A 20,226-nucleotide genomic window follows, 5' to 3' on the forward strand; every position below is an offset into this window, starting at 1 on the left:
ATTATGAAAAATCGTAATAAGGTTTTATTCTCGGGGGCTGAACAAATCAAAACCCACTGATAGAGGCAGTAACTTGATCGAGAAGAAGAACCCAAAAGCTGGTGGATAGAGTGTTTTTGTTGACAAAGATTGGAGATTAATGAGGCACAAGTTTTGGAAATGGATTAAGAGACTCTTTGATTGGTGGATAAATGACTTAATCCAACAACCCTATTTTAATCATAGAATCTAGAAGATGATCCAACGATTGTGGTTGACGTCATTTCTGTGTAAAGCGGAAGACGATGTTTGAATTATCTATTTAATCTTGGCCATCTGTACGAGTTGATCTAAGAGCCGAGATTGTCTCATGTTTTGTCTTGAAGTTTGAGCTACTTAGGAGTCGAATTTGGGGATTTGTGAAGACCCTATCCCCCAATTTTTTACGTCCCTCTACACACTGGTGTAGTCAGATTTAGGGTTTAACACCTCCACGATTGGATTTTTCATATTTTCTCAAGGAAGCTGGTGTTCTGAGTGAATTGATGCATTGGGATACGTGTTAGAGACTTTTAGCACATGCTACACATTGCTACTGATGTTCAGAAGGCATGCATTGACAGTGATTCTTGTTCTACTTCATATTTGAAATAGTTCTTCTTTCTAGTTCCTAGTTTTGTTATTAAGTCTTATTGGGGAGAGATTCATGTATTTTTTAGTGTTGGGAATTTGGTTTGACCACTTCATTTAATTGTTTATTATTTGAAACCTACTTTGCGGATATAGTTATGTGTGGGATTGTTTCCTGTGATTCATATGTCATATGGAACGTACTAAACCTATGTAATAAGGTTTTTGATAGTAGAGTGTTGAGCAAAGCATAAAACCTGTGAAGGGTATTGCTCTGTGGATGTAGGCCATCGTACTGAATCATGTACATGCTTGTGTTATGATTTGATATTGTTTTGAAGTGCTTGCTTGCAGAGTGGGTGTGGTTTATTGGTAGATCAAGCTACTTTGTTGTGATTGGTGGGTAACCATGCGACTATATGTTTGATTGTGCAAAACTAAAATTTTGAAAAATCTTAATAAGCACAGATTTTTTCAGCCCGACTCTTGTGCCACTCTTTCCTCACCTCTTATTCTGTTGTTTGGCGATTGCATGAACTCTAGTGACCAAGGTATACATGCGGCAAGACTTCCCCGGGGACAGGTAGGCTGAATCCATCGAGTTCTGCAGTGGTAAGATTTTTCCCGCATCATTTTGTTTGGGAACCCCGGTAACTCTCTTCCTTATCTGCTAGATATATTATCTATTTGCCCATCTTGCTAGATTTTGTTGTATCTTTATTTGCTATTGTAAGTAGAGTTGGATATTTTCATTGATTGTTATCTGTTGATTGTGTCGCTATTTCGTGTACCTGGATACTTGTTGTTGTAGTTTTCTGTCTCTGCACTAGCTCTGCATTGTATGCATGTTTCATACCTCTGATGCTTGCTATTGGTTTGGGTGCAGCTCCTTATGTTTTTGCTACTGTTCAGCCTAGTAAACTTAATACCCTTTGTGGTTGATTTGGCTTAGATCTTTGCTGGATGTTATCTATGTAGAACTGATTTGGGTTGGGGAATGTGGGGTCCATTGAGAAGTGGGTCTCTGCCCAAGGGAGAAGGCTTTCAACGAATTTTTCTATGGATCATGAAAGAGTGGCAAGTAGATGTTTGGTTACTAAAGATGATCTTTGCGTGTCTAAAGAACTGTAGAGAATGGATTGGAAATCTGCAGTGGAGGAGCTTCGACTCTCGGGTATCGCCATTGACAAAGGGTTCAAAGCTTTTTTTGTGCGTGCGGCGAAGGGAACTGGTGGGGAAAGCTTGGAGGAAGCCCCATGCTGATTGACAGATGTGAATCCTAAAGTGGCTGTTGGTATGGTTGCTGCAATGGATCGTAGAATTACTAAGTCCATGGGACCGGCTCTTCCCCTTTCTCAGATTTTTTAATGATTGTGCCTTTTTCGGAATGCTAGGGGATTGGGAAACAAGCCTACTGTGAGGCGATTGAAATCAATTATTTTAACTGATAATATGGATATGGTTGCTATTGCAGAACCTAAACTACAATTTTCGAAGGCCCAACGGCTGATGAGGAAAATTGGGATGGACGAAGTGCGCTCCAATGGTGTTGAGAACGGCGACAGAATCTGGTTTTTCTGGAAAAGCGGAATACAAGTTAATATTGTTAAAAGCCGCCTGCACTATGTTACATTGGAATGCGTTCTGCGGCCCTCTAAAAGAATTTATTTTCTTTTGTGCATGCCTTTTGTACGGTGAGAGAAAGGAGGCGAGCCTAGGAGAGGACATGAGCTCTGCTAGGAGCCTACGACCCCTTTGGTTGGTTGGGGGGGGGGGGGGGGTGTTGGGGGAGGATTTTAATGCTATATTGGATCCTTCAGAAAAAGCTAGAGGGAGAACCCCTTGTTCGAGCTCTTTGGAGGATTTTGGTAACTTGGTGAGTTTTGTAAGTCTGATTGACGGAGGTTTTCATGGTAATTCTTTCACTTGGTCTAATAACCAAAAGGGCCATGGTAAAATATTAGCTAGACTGTATTGCTTTCTTTTTAATGCTCTTTGGATTAATACTTTTATGGTCAATAAGGTGACTCATCTTAGTAGGGTATGTTCGGATCATGCTCCTATTCTCTTGAATTTTGATATCCATCGAAGTGATAAAATTTCACCTTTCAAATTTCAGCAGATGTGGCTATCTCATCCTAATTTTATGGATTGTGTGAAGGAATGTTGGGTTATGCCTTGCTTTGGATCCCCTCTTTACATTCTTTTTGTGAAGTTGAAAGCCTTGCGTTCTTACCTTCGCACTTGGAACAGAAGTGTGTTAGGTAACATCCACCAAAATTCCAGGAATGCCGAAGACAAAGTTTGCAGAGCAGAAATTAAATTTGAGCATGATCCATCAGAGACGTCAAGGAGGGAATTGGAGGAGGTTAGAAAGGAGCTTAATGAGACTCTTCTTCAAGAGGAAATTTTCTGGCGGCAAAAATCTAGAATTAATTGATTGAAAGAGGGTGATAGGAACACGGAGTTTTTTCACACGATGTATAATGTGAGGTGATAGAAGAGGGGTGAATAAAATCATGGATGACAATGGGGTTTGGGTTTCCAATGGTTCAGACATAGCGGCGGAAGCGGTTAGCTTTTTCTCGGGAATGTTCTCTTCTCAAGGTTGCTAGCAGGATGATGATTTACTGGATCTTATCCCAATGTTGGTCACTGGTGAAAATAATTCCTTTCTTTTGGTTAATCCTTCGTTGGAAGAGGTTAAAAAGGCTGTTTTTGGTTTATCTGCGGACAACGCTCCAGGGCCGGATGGCTTCAATGGGCATTGTTTTACTGCCTGTTGGGAGATTGTGAGTAGTGATGTTTGGAAGGCGGTAAAGGATTTTTTTGCGGGGGGATTTCTTCCACGATATTACACTTTGGCAAATCTGGTTTTAATTCCAAAGAAGGAAAATCCTAAGGTAATGTCCGACTTTCGTCCATTAGCTTGTGTAATTTTTCTTATAAAATTATTACGAAAATTATTTCTATTAGATTGGCGTCCATTCTTCCTGAAATAATTTTGGAAGAGCAAGGAGCTTTTATTCAGGGGCGTAACATCCATGATAATATTAACAGGAACACTAGGGGTGGTAATGTGGTTCTCAAGTTGGATATGGCCAAGGCATATGACCGTCTGGAATGGGACTTTTTGTACAAAGTATTAATGAAGTTTGGCTTTGCATTGGAGTGAGTTGTACTTGATCAAAAAACTATGGAGAATTGTTAGGTTTTCTGTGGTTCTTGATGGTTCCCCTTCAGGTTTTTTCAAATCTTCAAGGAGGGTGCGGCAAGGAGACCCCTTATCGCCATCTCTATTCATTATTGCTGAGGAGGTTCTTAGCAGAGGTCTAAGGTCTTTATTTGAGAAAGGACGAGCGAGATTTTTTCATCTTCTGAGGGGTTGCCTAGGAATCTTGCATAGCTTATTTGTTGAGGACACCATTTTCTCAAGGGGTCTGAAGAACTTGCTAAAACAAATTATGGGCTTTATACCCAGATATGAAAACTCTTCGGGGCAACTTGTGAATAAGAATAAAAGCTGTTATGTTACGAGTAGCAAAGCAATTGAACAAAGGTGTCATTTGGTAGAGTCGGTTACTAGGTTTTTCAAGAAGAAACTGCCAATCACTTACCTTGGGGCTCCTCTTTATGCAGGCCAGCTTCGTGTTAGTTTCTTTGAGATTTTTTTTGGCAAAAATGCACTTGAAAATTGTAGGCTGGAAAGGAAGGTTGTTGCCTGCAGGTGGGAGATTGGTTCTTCTTAAACATGTTAGCCAGATTAGCTAATTCATATCGGTATCGATGGAGACCAATACCGATTCCTATCCGGTCCCGTATCGGTGGATCAGTACAGACAAGGCTAAACTTGACCGATCTGGATCGGCATCGACCGATACCAATTACTATAACCCTGAGTACCCTGGGTATACCACATAGTGTATATCCACTCTATAGAAGACATTCCAATATCCAAATAACAGACAAACCACAGAGACACAAAAAAACATTGTTCGACAATGTGCCTACATCCACGGAGAAATGCCCTAATGGGACTTCGTGTTTCGCTCAATACACTCCACCATTTTGAGATACAATAACCAAGGAGCCTCTACCCCTATTACATACCTTTGCTCCAACAAAGATATCTAGGGCCACAACCCTAACTCTAGCAAGCCCCAACTTTTTTTTATGTGAATGATAAATACATTAAAGAGACGAAGAATAAAGAAGCAAACCCTAGAAGGGCTAACAAAGGGGAAATTACCCCCAAAACAAAATTATAGCAATAGTAGAAGAGCTACAAGAGACAAATCTATAGACCCCAAGAAGAAACTATATGTCGATTTAGCTCATTGTTAGGGTAGGAGGCACGTGGGTGATTGACCGTGAATTTGATCTCTAAGTCAATGGATCTCCATATTGGATTCCAAGAGCAGAGAGAGGAAGACCAACAATGTTTATTTCTTTCCCACCATAAATGATAGATAGTGGCAAAGAAGGCCATCTTAACGACAAGATAGCAAATCAAATTTCCTTTGCACTTCTTGACAATCCATCTCCACTCCCCTTCGAAAGGGAGCAATGGTCTAGGATGAGGCCAACAAAGAGGAGATCTTGGGAGGTAGGAGGGGGTGGGTTCTATAATCCATCAGAGATAATAGAAGAAACAAGGGCCAAACTATAAGAGCTTGCATCATACCTTACCCGATCACCAAAAGTAAGAAGGAGAACTCCATTAGGATGCCCATTATCTAACCAAAGAAGAGTGTGGGCTCTATCATCAATGCAACTTTTGATGACTGTAATGGCAAGAGGCCTAATCTAAAGAAGCTTCCTGCATGTCCAAGAAGCATCAAAGGGGGACAAAACTGTCCAAATAAAATATGCTTTAAGATATCTAGAATAAATCCAATGAACCCACTGACTATTATATTTGCTAGCAATCTTCCATATATGCTTCAAGAGTCCAAATTGATTTACCTCTTTCAACCCCAACTTTATAGATAATGATAAACAAAATCAAATTCCAACCTTTACCTACATGATAATGGTTTACTCAATAAGAATCAAAACCTAGAATCATAAATACAAGGATGTTCTCAATGAGTTACCTCAACCTTAGTGTTGTGATAATAGGTTGTGTTTGTATTCATGAAATCCAATCAGTTACAAGAGTAGTATATATAGATACAAGGTGACCCATTAGGGTTAGAATCCTATATGAGATGTACATATGATAAGGATGGAAGTTGTTATATTCTACATGTGATAATGATAGAAGGTTTCTATTATCACATGTGGTGGATAATGGTAAGAGGTTTATACAAATAAGGTAACTGAGGATAGCCAATATAGCGCGTTACTAGAATGGTAACGGCTATATTGGTCAATACACCCCCTCAAGATGAAGATTCTGAGCATCAGATCTTTAGCTTGTCTCGCATGAACTGGAAGCGCGCCTTTGGCAGAGCCTTGGGCAAAATGTCAGCTATTTGGTCCGTGGTTGAGATGAACTGAACTTGAAGTTGTTTGTGGGCAACACGTTCACAGACAAAGTGAAAATTGATTTCCACATGCTTTGTGCGTGCATGGAAGACCAGGTTTGCTGACAAATATGTAGCACCTATATTGTCACACCACAGTATGGGTGCTGCAGTCTGAGGGAGGCCAAGTTCCTTGAATAGAGATTGAAGCCAGATAAGTTCAGCTGTAGCATTGGCTAGGGCTTTGTATTCTGATTCGGTTGATGGGTGAGATACCATCTTCTGCTTTCTAGAGTGCCATGAAATGAGGTTTGGGCCCAAGAAAATTGCTTAGCCCCCTATGGACCGTCTATCATTAGGGCTGCCTACCCAGTCTGCATCAGAGAATGCCTAGAGAGTGAAAGAGGACGATTAGTCACACAAAAGACCAGATGTAGCAGTGCCTTTGAGGTAATGTAAGATCCATTTCACTAAACTCCAATCATCATTAGTGGGAGCATGCATGGTCTGACTGGAGGCTCGATTTACTACAAACGAGACATCAAGACGGTTCAATGTAACATACTATAAGGCTCCCACAATGGAGCGATAGTGGCTGGGATTATTGAAGGCCACACCCCCTGTATGCGAAGGCTTGATACTTGTAGCAATCAAAGTCAATATGGGCTTACAATCAGACATAATAGCCCGCTGCAGCAAATCATTAATGTAACGTGTTTGAGTAAGAAGCAACCCATTGCGCTGAGGAATGGCCTCAACGCCTAAGAAGAAGTGCAAGGGCCCAAGGTCCTTGATTGAGAATTCAGTGGCCAAGCTAGATAGCAGTGCCTGTATCTGTGAAGAAGAGTTTCCAGTCACTAAAATATCGTCCACATAGATTAAGACATGCATAATGGATCGGCCTCTGCGAAAAATGAACAGAGATGTGTCCGTCTTTGAAGTAGTGAATCTAAAACCAACTAAAAATATGGTCAATCTCTGAAACCAAGCCCTGGGAGCCTGTTTAAGACCATACAAAGAGCGGTGAAGCCGACACACATGATTGGGCTTGGATTTATCTTCAAACTAGGTGGTTGCACCATGTATACCTCCTCATTCAATTCTCCATGGAGGAATGCATTTTGTACATCCAACTGCCGTATGGGCCACCCATTAGATACAACAAAAGCAATGACAGTCCGAATGGTAGGTTGTTTGACGACAGGGCTGAATGTCTCACTGTAGTCAACACCCTCCTGTTGATGGAACCCCTTTGCCACCAAACGCGCTTTGTAGCGCTCAAGAGACCCGTCTACCTTGCGTTTCACACGATACACCCACTTGTAGCCTACAAGATTCATGGAGGGGGAGTGGGGAACCAAGGACCAAGTACCATTGCGGAGAAATGCATTAAATTCATCGGCCTTCACTATCCACCATTCCTGGAATTTACCGCTTGAGAAAAACAAGTAGGATCAGTGGGGGGTTGGGGTGATACGGTCAATGCAATGGTGTGCAGGAGGTTGGCGATAGGTTGGGTGACCCTATAGAGATCAACAAGGGTTCTTGTGCGTGTGGGTTTGGAGGATGGGGACCCAGATGGAGCTGTTCGTATTGGTGGTGGGGATGGGGACAGTGGGGATGAAGTGGGAGGAGACGGTGTTGGTAACGCTGTAGGTGGCGGTGTGGTGGGTTGGGGGATGATGCGGGTTTGGTAAGGCACCCTAGCAAGTTGGGAAATCAATATTGGAGCACTAGCCCATGGGTGGGACAATGGTGGAAGAGACGATGGCGATGGGTTTGAAGGGGAAGACGTCCTTAGAGAAACGAACATGACGAACATATCGAATTTGATTTGTTGAACGGTCGGGGTAGCGATAAGCAAGTAGCTTTGGGTTGTAACCGAGGAACACGCAAGGAGCAGAGCGAAAGTCAATTTTGTGAGCATTATATGGCCGTAGATAGGGAAAACATAGGCATCTAAACATTCGTAAGAATGAATAATCCGATGGACGATGAAATAAGAGCTGATAGGGGGACACATCATTGGAAACACGAGATGGTAACCTATTAATTAAAAACACAGCAGACTCAAAGGCATAGTGCCAGTAAGTGCGCGGAACAGAGCTATGGGCAAGTAGGGAGAGTCTTGTTTCCATAATATGACAGTGGCGACGTTCCACCGCGCCCTGTTGCTCATGAGTGTGAGGCACAGAGACACGATGGGAAATCCCAATGTTCTTAAAATAAGAAGAAAGTGAGCAAAATTCCCCTCCCTAAGTTGTTTGGACTGACTTTATTTTGCGTGAAAACTGCCTTTCAACCAATTGTTGGAAATCCTTAAACAAAGGAAAAACATCAGATTTACGAATCATAGGATAGAACCAAATAAACTTTGACTAGTCATCCACAAAAATTATAAACTCACGGTGTCCAGTGGGGGAAGGGGTGGGGGATGGACCCCAAACATCACTATGAATTAAATCAAGAGGAAATAAACTACGAGAGAAAGTTTCTGCTAAAGACTGAAGACAGGACTTGTTAAGCTGACATGCGGAATATAACGAACTCAGCTTGGTGGTGTGACACGATAAATTAAAATCACGAGCGAGACGATGAATTAGTTGAGAGTGAGGATGCCTGAGATGACAATGCCAGCCATCAAGTGAAGTGCGGGTGGCAAGGAACGTAGCAAGAGATGAAGTCAGAGATGAAGGCATTGTGTAGTGACCCCCATCACTCGGACCGGACAGAATTGTGGATTTGGTTCTCTGATCCTTGACAATGAAACAAGAGGAGTGAAACTCAAAATAAACATCATTATCCTTAGCAAAACAATTAATAGAAAGTAAAGGTTTTGAAATTGATGGAACATGGAGGACATCAGATAATAGCAAGATACGATTAGAAGAGGGTGAAGAGAGAGAACCATAACCAATGTGCCAAATAGGGATTCCCTTACCATTCCCAACCTGTAAGGTGTCCGAACCTGTATATGGATCGTAGGCTGATAGTGATTGAATGTTCAGTGTCACATGGTGTGTTGCTCCAGTATCCAGGTACCAAGTGAGATGAGAGGTAGGTGGGTAAGGTGGAGTGGGTAGTAACGGAGGTTGGGAAGATGGTGGGTAATGGGTATAGTTGGCGGAAGGGTTGGAAGGAGGTTGATAATGGTAGGCAGGTTGGGGACGGTAGGACTGCAGGTTAGGGTTCCTAGGCTTAGCAAAACACTAGGATGTGTCATGGGTGTCACGGTTGCACCAGTGACACCATAGGCGGTTGCCATAGGAATGGGTACTTCCATGGTTGGAACGGTCACGGCCCCGACTCCCACGGTAAGGGAGCCCACCTCCACGGCTAGATCGTGATTCCTGGTTGGGTGGAGTGCGTTGCACAACGTTTGCTGATGGAGAGACAGTAGTCTTCGAAGAATCAGTGATAGAGAGCTTTGCGAGCCTGGTGCCTTGAAGAAATTCATGGCTCAACAGCATGGAGTGTAAATCATCATATGTAATGGGTGTGATGCGTGTGAGAAGAGAAGACACAATATCAGAGAGCTTAGGCTTGAGACCCCTAAAAACATGCATGTTAAAGGCACTGGGGCGAAGAGGCTGCCCAACGGCGCTCAATTCTTCAGAGATGGACTTGGCACGATTGAGGATGACAGATACAGACTCATCTGGTTGCTAGTGTAGATCTTGCATAGCCATAGTGAGGGACATAAGTCGACTCTCAGAGGGAGAGGAGTAGGCAGTGTGTAGGGAATCCCAGATGTCTTTGCTTGTAAGCTTGCCAAGAATCTGTGGGAACACTTCTTCAGAAAGGGAGGCGATTAGCAGGCTGCGAATAAGAGAGTCCTGGTGGCACCATTGGGTAGCACCATCTGAATTGGTTGGGCAAGGGTGAGTTCCATCAAAGTAGCCAAACAATCCTTGACCATCAAGGAATGGTTCAAGTTGAATGCGCCAGAAGAGATAGTTCTTGGAGGTAAGCTTTACTGAGATGTAATGGTGCGCATGATGCAGAGAGGGGGGTCCGATGGATGTAGGAGAGGTGACAGGAAAAATACTGCCTGAGGATGCATCTTCAAGGGCGCCATCATCCGGCATGGCTGGAGAAAGATAGACGAAGAGGAAGGAGGAACAAGAGAAAAAAAAGGTTGGGCACTCGTTTGAGCTTATGCGGCTCTGATTACCATGTTGTGATAATAGGTTGTGTTTATATTCATGAAATCTAATCAGTTACAAGAGTAGTATATATAGATACAAGGTGACCCATTAGGGTTAGAATCCTATATGAGATGTACATGTGATAAGGATATGGAAGTTGCTATATTCTACATGTGATAATGATAGAAGGTGTCTATTATCACATGTGGTGGATAATGGTAAGAGGCTTATACAAATAAGGTAACTAAGGATAGCCAATATAGCACATTACTGGAATGGTAACTGCTATATTGGTCAATACTTAGTAACTCCAACTGGAAGAACTGTAGACGATGTTCTCCCCTTCACTTTCACCTTATCTCATTTACCCAATCTTTATAGAGAACCATAGGCATGGATGATTCAAAGTCTTGGATTGGAATGGTCTCTCCCTCTCTTTTCTATCTCTTCTCCTCTTTAGGATTTTTCTCTCTTTTTCGCACATAGGAAAAAATTAAGAATTCAAGCCCTAATGACTCATTAAATAGTAATAAGCTTGAGTCAAAATTTGTCTTCGGTTGAACCACACAGTTCGACCATCTTTTGTGTCGTTAGGAAAATAGTCATATCTCCCTAATATGATGTTGGAATGACCTAATACTTGACCCAAATGAAAGAGGATTCAGAGCTCCACATTTTCCAAGTAGAGTTTAGCTCAAAATTCTCATAAAGTGACCTTTTGAGAAGAAAAAAAAACTAGGATTTTGGGCACTATACACAGCAACGACATTCAAGGTCATAGCGTCCTTGTCTGAATTCGGATTGAGCTAATTCTTGAGGCATTGTGAAGCTAACTAATAGAGCTAGAATCTTTTTTTTTTTTTCGTTTTAATTGATTATCTATCAAAGATAACTCAAAACTCTATAAACTTTCTACTCGCTGCCAATGAGAGTCTAGCCCATGTGCAAACTCCCAACAAAACACAATGTACTTCACCTTGTCTCCACTCCAAGCTCTCCAACACCGCCAAACACACATCATCATTATGTGTTGGCTCTATTATGACCAAGAAGGTTGTCAACAATGACAACTCACCAAATGAAACCTTACTGCTTGCCACTTGGTCTGAATGTTTTCTAACTCAACATGCCCAACAATCTCCCCCTTTGAAATTGTTGGCAACTTCTCAACTCATCAACATCACCACGAAGAAGACAATAGTATCACTCCCCATAAATCTGATATCTCTCTCCCCTTTGAGAACTACTGATGATGTGGCTCTTCTCCCCCATTTGATAACAATCACAAAGGGCCTCAAAATGTAGCTCAAGTTTGCCATTATACAAGAAAGTACACAGTGCTCCCCCTGTCCACATGCCATCTATTGCTTTGTTTTTAGAGTGACTTCCCAAGCTTGCATTTGAGCTACTCAAAATTTTCTCTGGGTAGTTAGTGAAAATATCAGCTACCTGTTCGAAAGTGGGAAGAAAATCCAACTTCACTTCATTTGATGCTACTTTCTCCTTCAAGAAGTGCTATCTGATATCGATGTGTTTTGTCCTGGATTCCATGACAAAATTCTTTAAAATGTTGATTGTGCTCATACTGGCACACAATATTGAAACACTCCATTTACCAAAATCTTCTATCTGGTGTTTCATCCATAGCATTTGAGTATAATTTGCCGTTGCTGCAATATATTCTGCCTCTTCTGTAGACAATGATATTGACTCTTGCTTCTTGCTATACCAAACTACAAGACTTTTTCCTAAATAAAAATCTCCACCGCTTATACTCTTTATATCATCAACACTACCAGCTCAATTAGCATCTGAGAATGTTGTCATAGTGAACTGACACGTGGCTATGGTTGCCAAAATGACAACCCATATACAACAGCCCCTTACCTCTGCTCATGTTTTTTTGGTAAATTCTTACCTCTACTCATTTTGCAGCTGTGAAGCTCATTTTAATTTACGTCACTTGAAAGGAACTCTTACTTTGGGCTTTTAGTTTCGTCCTTCCACAACATTCCAACTTTGAGCTTTCTCAAATGCAGATTGGGCTGGTGATCGTGATGATTGCCGCTCCAATTCTAGTATGTGTGTTTTTTGGCAATAATTTTACCTCTTGGGATTCTAAGAAGCAACCTCTGGTATCCAAGAGCAGCACTAAAGCAGAATACCAAATTTTTTCTTTCACTGTTGCTGATTTGACTTAGGTGCAATATCTTTATGAGATTTTGGTCTTTTTATTCGATCCCCACCTACTTTGTTCTATGATAATTTGTCTCTGGCTACAAATCCTGTTTTTCACACTCATACCCATCACATAGAAACTGATTATCATTTTATTTGTGAATGGGTTGTTCGTGGTCAGCTAAGCTTGTTGTTCGTTTTGTTTTAAGTCAAGACTAACACGCAAAAATTTTAACCAAGGGCTTGTGCACCCCTTGGTTTTCAGTTTCTTCGATACAAATTGAATGTTGCTTTCTCCCCCAATAACTGATTCCTGTCCCTCTAATTTCAGACCTGACTCTCCAGCAGTCGTGGCGGGAGCTGGAGGATCCAGCCCAGCAAAAAAAAGAGGGAGGGAGGGAGGGAGGGAGGGAGGGGGCACCTGTAAAATAACCCAAACACCCCTGTATTTGCTGGGCTGGATCCTCCAGCTCCCGCCACGGCTGGAGGAGAGCCGAATACCACATTAAAGTGTGGAGAAGACTCAAGGTTGTGAAGTCTTTGTCATTTAGTGGAAGTTTATAAAAGTTAAGGTGGAGAAGGTTCCAATTTACCAAAATGATCCCGCAATATACATTTCCTGGTCCACCCCATCACCAAAAACATTATCACCACTATAATTAATAATCACCACCAAATATCATTCATCCTCATAAACAATCGTTTTAAGAAACTACAGAAGAACGAACAGCAAAAGATGCATCAGCCTGTGCAGCCATGGCTAACTCAAACTGCTTTAGAGAGATATTAGGGAGGGAGATCATTTCAGGAGCTTTGAGGGTATCCCAGACCTTCAAGGGGTTGGTGGTGACAGAACCATCCCATCCTATGTGTGTCACATGCTTCACATCCGTCGGAAACCCTATTTCCATATCCATCTCTTCAACCTCATCTTTGTACACTGATATAAAGAAGACAGAAAATTAAAGAACAAGAAGAAATAAGAATAAATAAATAAATAGAAGGTTGATTTGCTGGACAAATCACATATATAAGTCCATGCAATCATAATTCTTGCTTGGGCCTTCACAGCATCAATCTTGGAGAATTAATTATCCCTTTGTAACCTACTATGGAGGTTGGGGTGTCAGTGGGTCGGTTTGGTCTGGTTTCGGTTCGGGTTTTTCGGTTTCGGTGTGGCTTTTAGAGAAACCGAGACCAATCCAATACGAACTTTTCGGTTTCGGCTCGGTTTTGGTTTCGGTGCAGTGTGGTTTCGTGTCGGTTTCGATTTATGATAACGAGTTGATATCGGTTTGGATTCGGTTTGGTACCGGATTTTTTTAAACATAAGTTGGGTTCGGTTTGTGCCTATTTTCTTCTCTTTGTCTTTTCAACTACATAAAATATTTCATTAGCCCCACACTTAAAAAGGAGATCAATGGAACAAGCATTGATACAAATCAATTTCCCTATTTTCATAACCTCATACCCATTGTTTTGTAACAATTTATCTTACAACCATAAATTTGCTCATTAATATTGAAATCAATTCAATGATTCATAACCTTATACTCATTATTTTCTTATCGGTTTCATTCGGTTCGATTTTCGGTTTGTTATCGGTCAGTCCGGTGCGGTCCGATTTTCAACCGGTCCCGTCATACCCCAATCCAAAATCGAACCAATAAGGTTCGGTTCGGTCTCGGGTTTTTCGGTCGGTTTTGGTTGATCTCAAATGTTCGGGCTAGGTTTTGACACCCCTATATGGAGGTAATCCCACATCGGCTGTGGGTGATTCGACTATCAAGTACAAGAGCCACAAGAGGCCACCCCACTTTGAACCAATTGTTTTTAACATGGAAGCTTAATATGATATCAGAGCAGGTACGTTGGGTTTCCGTCAATGATGGGCCTTGCTCCACCCACGAAGACAGAGCCCACAAGAAGACCTGCAAGTAAGGGGGAGTATTGAGGTAATCCCACATCGACTGTGGGTGCTCCGACTATCAAGTACAAGAGCCACCAGAGGCCACCCCACTTTGAACCAATTGGTTTTAAGATGGAAGCTTAATACACCACTTACCTAATATATGAGAGAAGCTCTTGAAGCTCTTTATCAACCTCTGTAACCCGGATGAGATGTTACGCTTTGGAAGAGCCAGCAAGTTCTTTATTTTATCACCAGATATGCTCTCCCCTTCTTGTTCTCCTTCACAATAATGCATGTACAAGACTTAATAAGCCCACATTACAGGAACTAGTAAACAGAGAGAGAGAGAGTACATACTTGATATAGATGGAGTTGCTTCTAGTTTCCTAGGGTGGTTAGCGCTCACACGGACACTTGATTTGGAGAAACAGCCGATGGAGAAGGGAAGAACAGCGATTCCCTTCATCCGATCTCTCATCTCTTCATGAACAGAACAGGGAACAAGAAATAGAAAAGAGGAGGAACAAAGAAAGAGGAAGGGATGTGGTGGTGGGTTCAGGTTCGGGAATATGTGAACTCAAAATGGTTTATAATATTGGATGATAATTGTTGCCTTTGTTGCCAAGTTAGAATGATTTTAAGTATGAAAAAGTAGGATTCAGACAAGTTTGGTGTGAGAGAGAGAGAGAGAGAGACTGTGTTGTGATGGAGTGGGTTAATGGAGCTGTTAGTAGGTTAAACTGTGCAATTCAAACTCCTTTTTGCTGATTACACGTCCATTTAATAGGTCAGATTGAGCTAGCAAACACTTTCTCTATTTAAACTCCTCTTCTCAATTAACAAATGAGTTGTGGGCTCCTCAGTTTACTTGCCTCTCTTGTTGACCAAGCCACCTTTATGTCATTTTCCTTTGTCTCTTGGTTTTTACTTAAGTTAAGACTTCTTCCAAAAGAGAAACTCAATATGGACCGTAGAGTAATTCACAAGGGATTTCACTTATTAAGACTCAAATTCTCTCTAATGGAGATGGGATATAGTATTTCTTGGTTTACAAGAAGTGGGTAAAATAAGATAGTTAAGCATGGATGGGGACTTAGAAGGTTGTTTTGATCTTCTGATGCAAACTAAGTAACTGATTTATTAATTTGAGGGGGTTGTTTTCTAATATTCTCTCGTAGTTATTTTATTTTTCAATTTTTCACATTTCTTACTAGTTAGATATGATTGTGAGGAGCCATAGAAAGCATGTTTCTAAGTATTGGTATCGTATCGCCCGTATCAGGCAATATGTATTGCTTTTGCTAGTCATTAATACCAATATTGTGCCGATACCGTATCGTTAGCACGATACGAATAAGGGATAAAATTATCAAAAAACTTATTTTTAAGAAGATTTAGGGTAATTTTGTCTGACACAGCCGATCCAAGCCGATACCGTATCGATATACTGTGCACTAGAACCATGGTAGAAAGTTTGTAATTAAGGGTTCTCTTTTGTGCTTTGTCATTGTTTTGATGGCACAGGTACACACATCCTCATGAGGCTCATACGACTCGTTTCTCTTATCACTCGATTTGACCTCAATTGGAATCCAAATTACCAAATTACTCTCATTTCAATAGTTACTGTTGGTCAACCGGGTCAGTTGAGGTTTTCTGGAGTGGTGTTGTCATTGTTGGCAACCTTATTATCTATATTGATGATGCGGCAGTGGTATTTGATGAGTTGGAAGAGCTGAAATGGTCAAATAGTCATCTACACGGCTATAAGGGTATTTTGGTCATTTGACAAGATTACAGGGGTACCCACACTTGAAGAACACCATTTCACAGCTTATTAAGTCCTTATATAGTGTTTGGAAAAGGGGCGAAGCAGCAGGTGAAGGTTTCATATTGTTAAAGTTGTGATTTCATAGGTTCATACAATGGCAGTAAGTTTAAGATCATTTTTGGAAGGTTTAATGGTATTTATGGGTGAAGTGGTCTTCATAATAAATTAAGTTCGTCAAGTCATGGTTCCAACGCAACTAGTCTCGCATCATTTCAGTGTTGGACGAGAAAGTTACAGTTGTTTCCGTGTTGACGCGCAAAAATGTAGCAAATCTGGCATAGGCAAAAAGTTTTATACTTAGCCAATTTTTTGGTCGTTTTTCTTTAAAGTGCTACTGTCGACAGATGTTTCCCATTGTTTTATAAAATTACAGAATCATGGTGGCCATTGGATGTTCATCACGAGCTCTCTGATTGGCTTGCCTTTGATGGTGCACGGTGCTACGCGATACACCATAACATTGTTCTTCAAGAGAGTAGTACGGTTGTTGAAGTTTGAATTTTGTTTTGGGTAAGTGCTGTACAGCTGTCATAATTTTGGGAAAGTAATTTCTCGACAAATCTTGAAACCCAAGTCGTGCCTTGCCGATTGTCACAAATACTTTTGAATATTACATTTCCACCCTCCACTTGCCATTTTGGATCATCTAACTTTGGAAGGCAATATCTCTCTCATTCGGAGTCCAAATCAGTCGTTCTTTTTTTTTAAATTGCATAATTTTTCAAGGAGAACACATTGGAAACGTGAGAAAGAGAAGAAATATGTCAGAAACGTCAAAAACTGTGAAAAACCTTGATTGAATGATCGGAGATGCTGCTTTAAACGTTGGAGAACGTGCACGACATCAGGAAGGCTTCAAGCAGTGGGTTAGTCACGGGATTACTCACGAAGAGGTAATCTTTTGTTTCACAAGTCCTATTTGATATTTAGGGTTTGATTCATGTTGAAAGAATCCTAATTTTTTGTTCATGTTATTGGGAGGGACTTGTAATTGAATTTTTATATTCATATTGTATTTCCATTCAAGTTGGGGCTTGATTGGATTGGGGTTGTAGCCCTAGATTTCGTTGTTGCGGAGTCAGAAGTAGGTGTTGTAGCACCTGGGCTATTGTAGTAGTCGAATTCGAGTTGAGTATTTGTGAAAATACGAAATCCTTACGGGTATTCCTCCGTGGATGTAGGCAGCTTGGCCGAACCACGTATATTTGGTGTACTGTGTGCTTGTTATTTTGTTTTCGTATTCTTGGAGTGTGTTTGTTGTAGAGTGGTGGTGCATTGTCTGGTAGACCTGACCACACAGTGGTTGCGAGGTAGATGTGCATGTGTGATTGGTAATTACGGGACTGCCCTGGCCAATCTGTGTGTGTGATTGTTATTGCTACGGGATTATTTTTTAAGGCATTGATTCACCCCCCCTCTCAGTGCACCTGGGATTATCAAGTGGCATCAGAGCTAAGTTACCTTGTTAATTGAAGCTTAACAACTTGAGATAGTGAGCTGAGAGAAAGAAGGATGGATAGCAACAATAGTTACAGTCATAACAAGGTACCATAGTTTGATGGAACGGGTTATGATTTTTGGCGCATCAGGTTGGAGACATATCTGAAATCATTGGGCTACGGTGTTTGGATGTTTGTGAAGAATGGATATAAAATTCCTACGGGTGATAGAACTGATACAGTTGAACTCAAGAAGTATGAAAACAATTTTAAGGCTAAGAATGTACTTCTGAGTGCATTGGTCAACACTGAGTTTGCCAAAGTTGTTGGATGTGAGACTGCTAAAGAAGTGTGGGACAAATTACAGAATGTCCATGAAGGTGATGAGAAGATCAAAGAGGCAAAATTACAATACTATAGGTCATTGTTTGATAATTTGAAGATGTCTAATGAAGATATAGTGGAGAGCTTCATGAGTAAAGTGAATGAAATTATAAACGCCATCAGAAGTCTTGGTGAGAAAATCAAGGATGCAATGGTAGTAAAGAAGATTCTCAGGTCCTTGCCGGATCTCTATAACCCAAAGGTGTCTGCTATAGAAGAGTCAAAGAACTTGAATGAGTTGAGTTTAGATGAATTGCATGGTATATTGACTACATATGAAATGAGAATGGTGAAGCCTAAATCCACAGAGAAGGAGGTTGCATTTAAAGCCATGAAGAAGTTGAAAATTAAACAAGAAAATGATAATGAAGATTCTGATGATGAGCTTATTGCCTACCTTGCCAGGAAGTTCAAGAATGGTAAAGGTAAATATAAGGGAAAACTTCCCTTGAAATGCTTTAATCATGGAGGTATAGGACATTTTGCCTCTAAGTGTCCAAAGAAGGGCAAAACAGTTGAGTCAGATGATGAAGACAGTCAAGCCTCCAAGAACAACTTTAAAAAGAAAAAGTTCATTTCAAAGAAGAATGACACTTTCAAGAAAAAGAGTTTGATGACAAAAGAAGATGACACCTCTTCAAAAGAATTAACAGAAGTTGAAGACTCTGATGATGAACTAATGTTCATGGTCTTAGCAAGCAATGACCATCAAGAAGAGGAAGAAAAATCTAATGAGGATGAAGAATCAGAAGCTGAAGATCTGAAAACTATTTTTTATACTACCTTAAATGAGTTCAAGATAGAAAGAAAGAGAAGCAAGATGTTGGAGAGAAAATCAGTCAACTAAAGCTCACCATTGAAGATACACAGAAGATGACTGAAGATATTAGCATTAACTTATCTTTGAAAGTTGATGAATGTGCCAAGCTTGAAGAAGAAATAATAAAATTAAAGGCAGAACTTGAAAATTTGAAAAATAAGGACTACCTTACAGGTGCAAATACATCTCCAATAGTTACAACTATGAATGACAAGGGCAAGGAGGTTTGTGTTCAAGAAACTGAAGAAGAACATGATCAAGCATCACATAGAGCTAGCATGTTAGATGACCTACTTAGTAGACAAAGACCTATCAATGATAAATCTGGTCTTGGCTATGAGAATGGGAGTTCTTCAAAGAGAGTGAAGATAAATGGGAATGGCACTAAACATAATCCGGTCAGGTTTGTTAGTGAGAAGAGAATAGGTTCAAGACCTAAAAATTCTACTAGCAAGAAGGTTGACGAGGATGGGCTTACTACAGTATACTATCAGAGATCCAAAGACTACATGAAGAATATTTGGCAGACTCAAAGGTTCAATGGGTATTGTTATGGCTGCAACATGTATGGACATAGAGTAACAGAATGTAAAAGGAATGTCAAGCCTGCAGTTGTCAAAATGAAGAACAGGTTTGCACCACTGGTTGATCAGAATGTGGAATGTTTTAGATGCTACAAGCTTGGTCACATTGTAAGAAACTGCAAGACCTTGCTTCTCTCTCAAAGGCAGTCTATGAAGAAGGAGAAGAAATATCACAAAAAGAACAAGAAGGTGTGTACAAAGAAGGAATCCAGAAAATCCATCACTATATCTAAAAAAGCAGTTTGGGTTGAGAAGAAGAAGATAGGAGAAAGCAACAAATCATTGATTGTTCAGATGGATTTTAAGGCTCAAAGAAGATCATCTCCATGGATTCTTGACAGTGGGTGTTCTACTCATATGACAGGTGAAAGAGATAGATTTTTAAATCTTGATAAAGTTGAAAGTGGCTCAGTTAGATTTGGGAACAATGATGGGGCCAAGATTGAAGGCAAGGAGACAGTCAACTTGGATTAAGGAAGAATAAAATCTAGCAGGGTGTTATATGTGAGCGGGTTGAAACATAACCATCTGAGTGTGAGTCAGATATATGACCAAGGAAATGAGGTCTTATTTATGAAGGAAGGTTTTGAGATAAGGAAGATGAAAAATGGAAAGATAGCGGCTCATGGTTCCAGGACAGATGAAAATTTGTATGTTCTTACAGAGAGGAATGATGACAGTTGCATGATTAGTTAGGAGAATGAAACCACACTTTGGCACCGAAGACTTGGGCATATAAATTTCAAGAACTTAGCCAGGTTGAGCAAGAATGAGGGTGTTAGGGATCTTCCAAAAATCAAGAACCTCACAAATCATGTTTGTGGACCATGTCAGAAGGGTAAGCAAACAAGGG

At 40.8% G+C, this 20,226-nt stretch overlaps 2 protein-coding genes across 2 annotated transcripts; one reads left to right on the forward strand and one right to left on the reverse strand.

Moving 5' to 3' along the window:
* Positions 1-12,973: 12,973 nt before the first annotated feature.
* On the reverse strand, positions 12,974-14,895 carry LOC122641658 (CRIB domain-containing protein RIC4-like). The gene is made up of 3 exons (XM_043834949.1): positions 14,673-14,895; positions 14,469-14,594; positions 12,974-13,343 (listed from the first exon to the last, which is right to left on the reverse strand). Exons 1-3 carry the CDS (start codon positions 14,791-14,793, stop codon positions 13,108-13,110), a joined length of 483 nt encoding a protein of 160 aa, XP_043690884.1. The 5' UTR covers positions 14,794-14,895; the 3' UTR covers positions 12,974-13,107.
* A 2,051-nt stretch (positions 14,896-16,946) lies between these two features.
* LOC122649347 lies at positions 16,947-18,816 on the forward strand. The gene is made up of 5 exons (XM_043842596.1): positions 16,947-17,039; positions 17,174-17,230; positions 17,410-17,456; positions 17,736-18,394; positions 18,665-18,816. The coding sequence occupies exons 1-5, from the start codon at positions 16,947-16,949 to the stop codon at positions 18,814-18,816; spliced, it is 1,008 nt and encodes a 335-aa protein (XP_043698531.1).
* Positions 18,817-20,226: the final 1,410 nt, after the last annotated feature.

The sequence above is a fragment of the Telopea speciosissima genome, chromosome 1, assembly GCF_018873765.1.
Source record: "Telopea speciosissima isolate NSW1024214 ecotype Mountain lineage chromosome 1, Tspe_v1, whole genome shotgun sequence".
Classification (NCBI taxonomy): domain Eukaryota; kingdom Viridiplantae; phylum Streptophyta; class Magnoliopsida; order Proteales; family Proteaceae; genus Telopea; species Telopea speciosissima.

Excerpts from the sequence above, each read along its gene's own strand:
- LOC122641658 (XM_043834949.1), bottom strand. The coding sequence starts at position 14,793 with ATGAGAGATCGGATGAAGGGAATCGCTGTTCTTCCCTTCTCCATCGGC. Across the intron at positions 14,595-14,672 it reads AGCAACTCCATCTATATCAA|GAGAACAAGAAGGGGAGAGC; the intron begins GTATGTACTCTC and ends ATTATTGTGAAG. Across the intron at positions 13,344-14,468 it reads GAGCTTCTCTCATATATTAG|TGTACAAAGATGAGGTTGAA; the intron begins GTAAGTGGTGTA and ends TCTTTATATCAG.
- LOC122649347 (XM_043842596.1), top strand. The coding sequence starts at position 16,947 with ATGATCGGAGATGCTGCTTTAAACGTTGGAGAACGTGCACGACATCAG. Across the intron at positions 17,231-17,409 it reads TCGTTGTTGCGGAGTCAGAA|AGTGGTGGTGCATTGTCTGG; the intron begins GTAGGTGTTGTA and ends TGTTTGTTGTAG. Across the intron at positions 18,395-18,664 it reads GAAGTTCAAGAATGGTAAAG|CAAGCAATGACCATCAAGAA; the intron begins GTAAATATAAGG and ends TCATGGTCTTAG.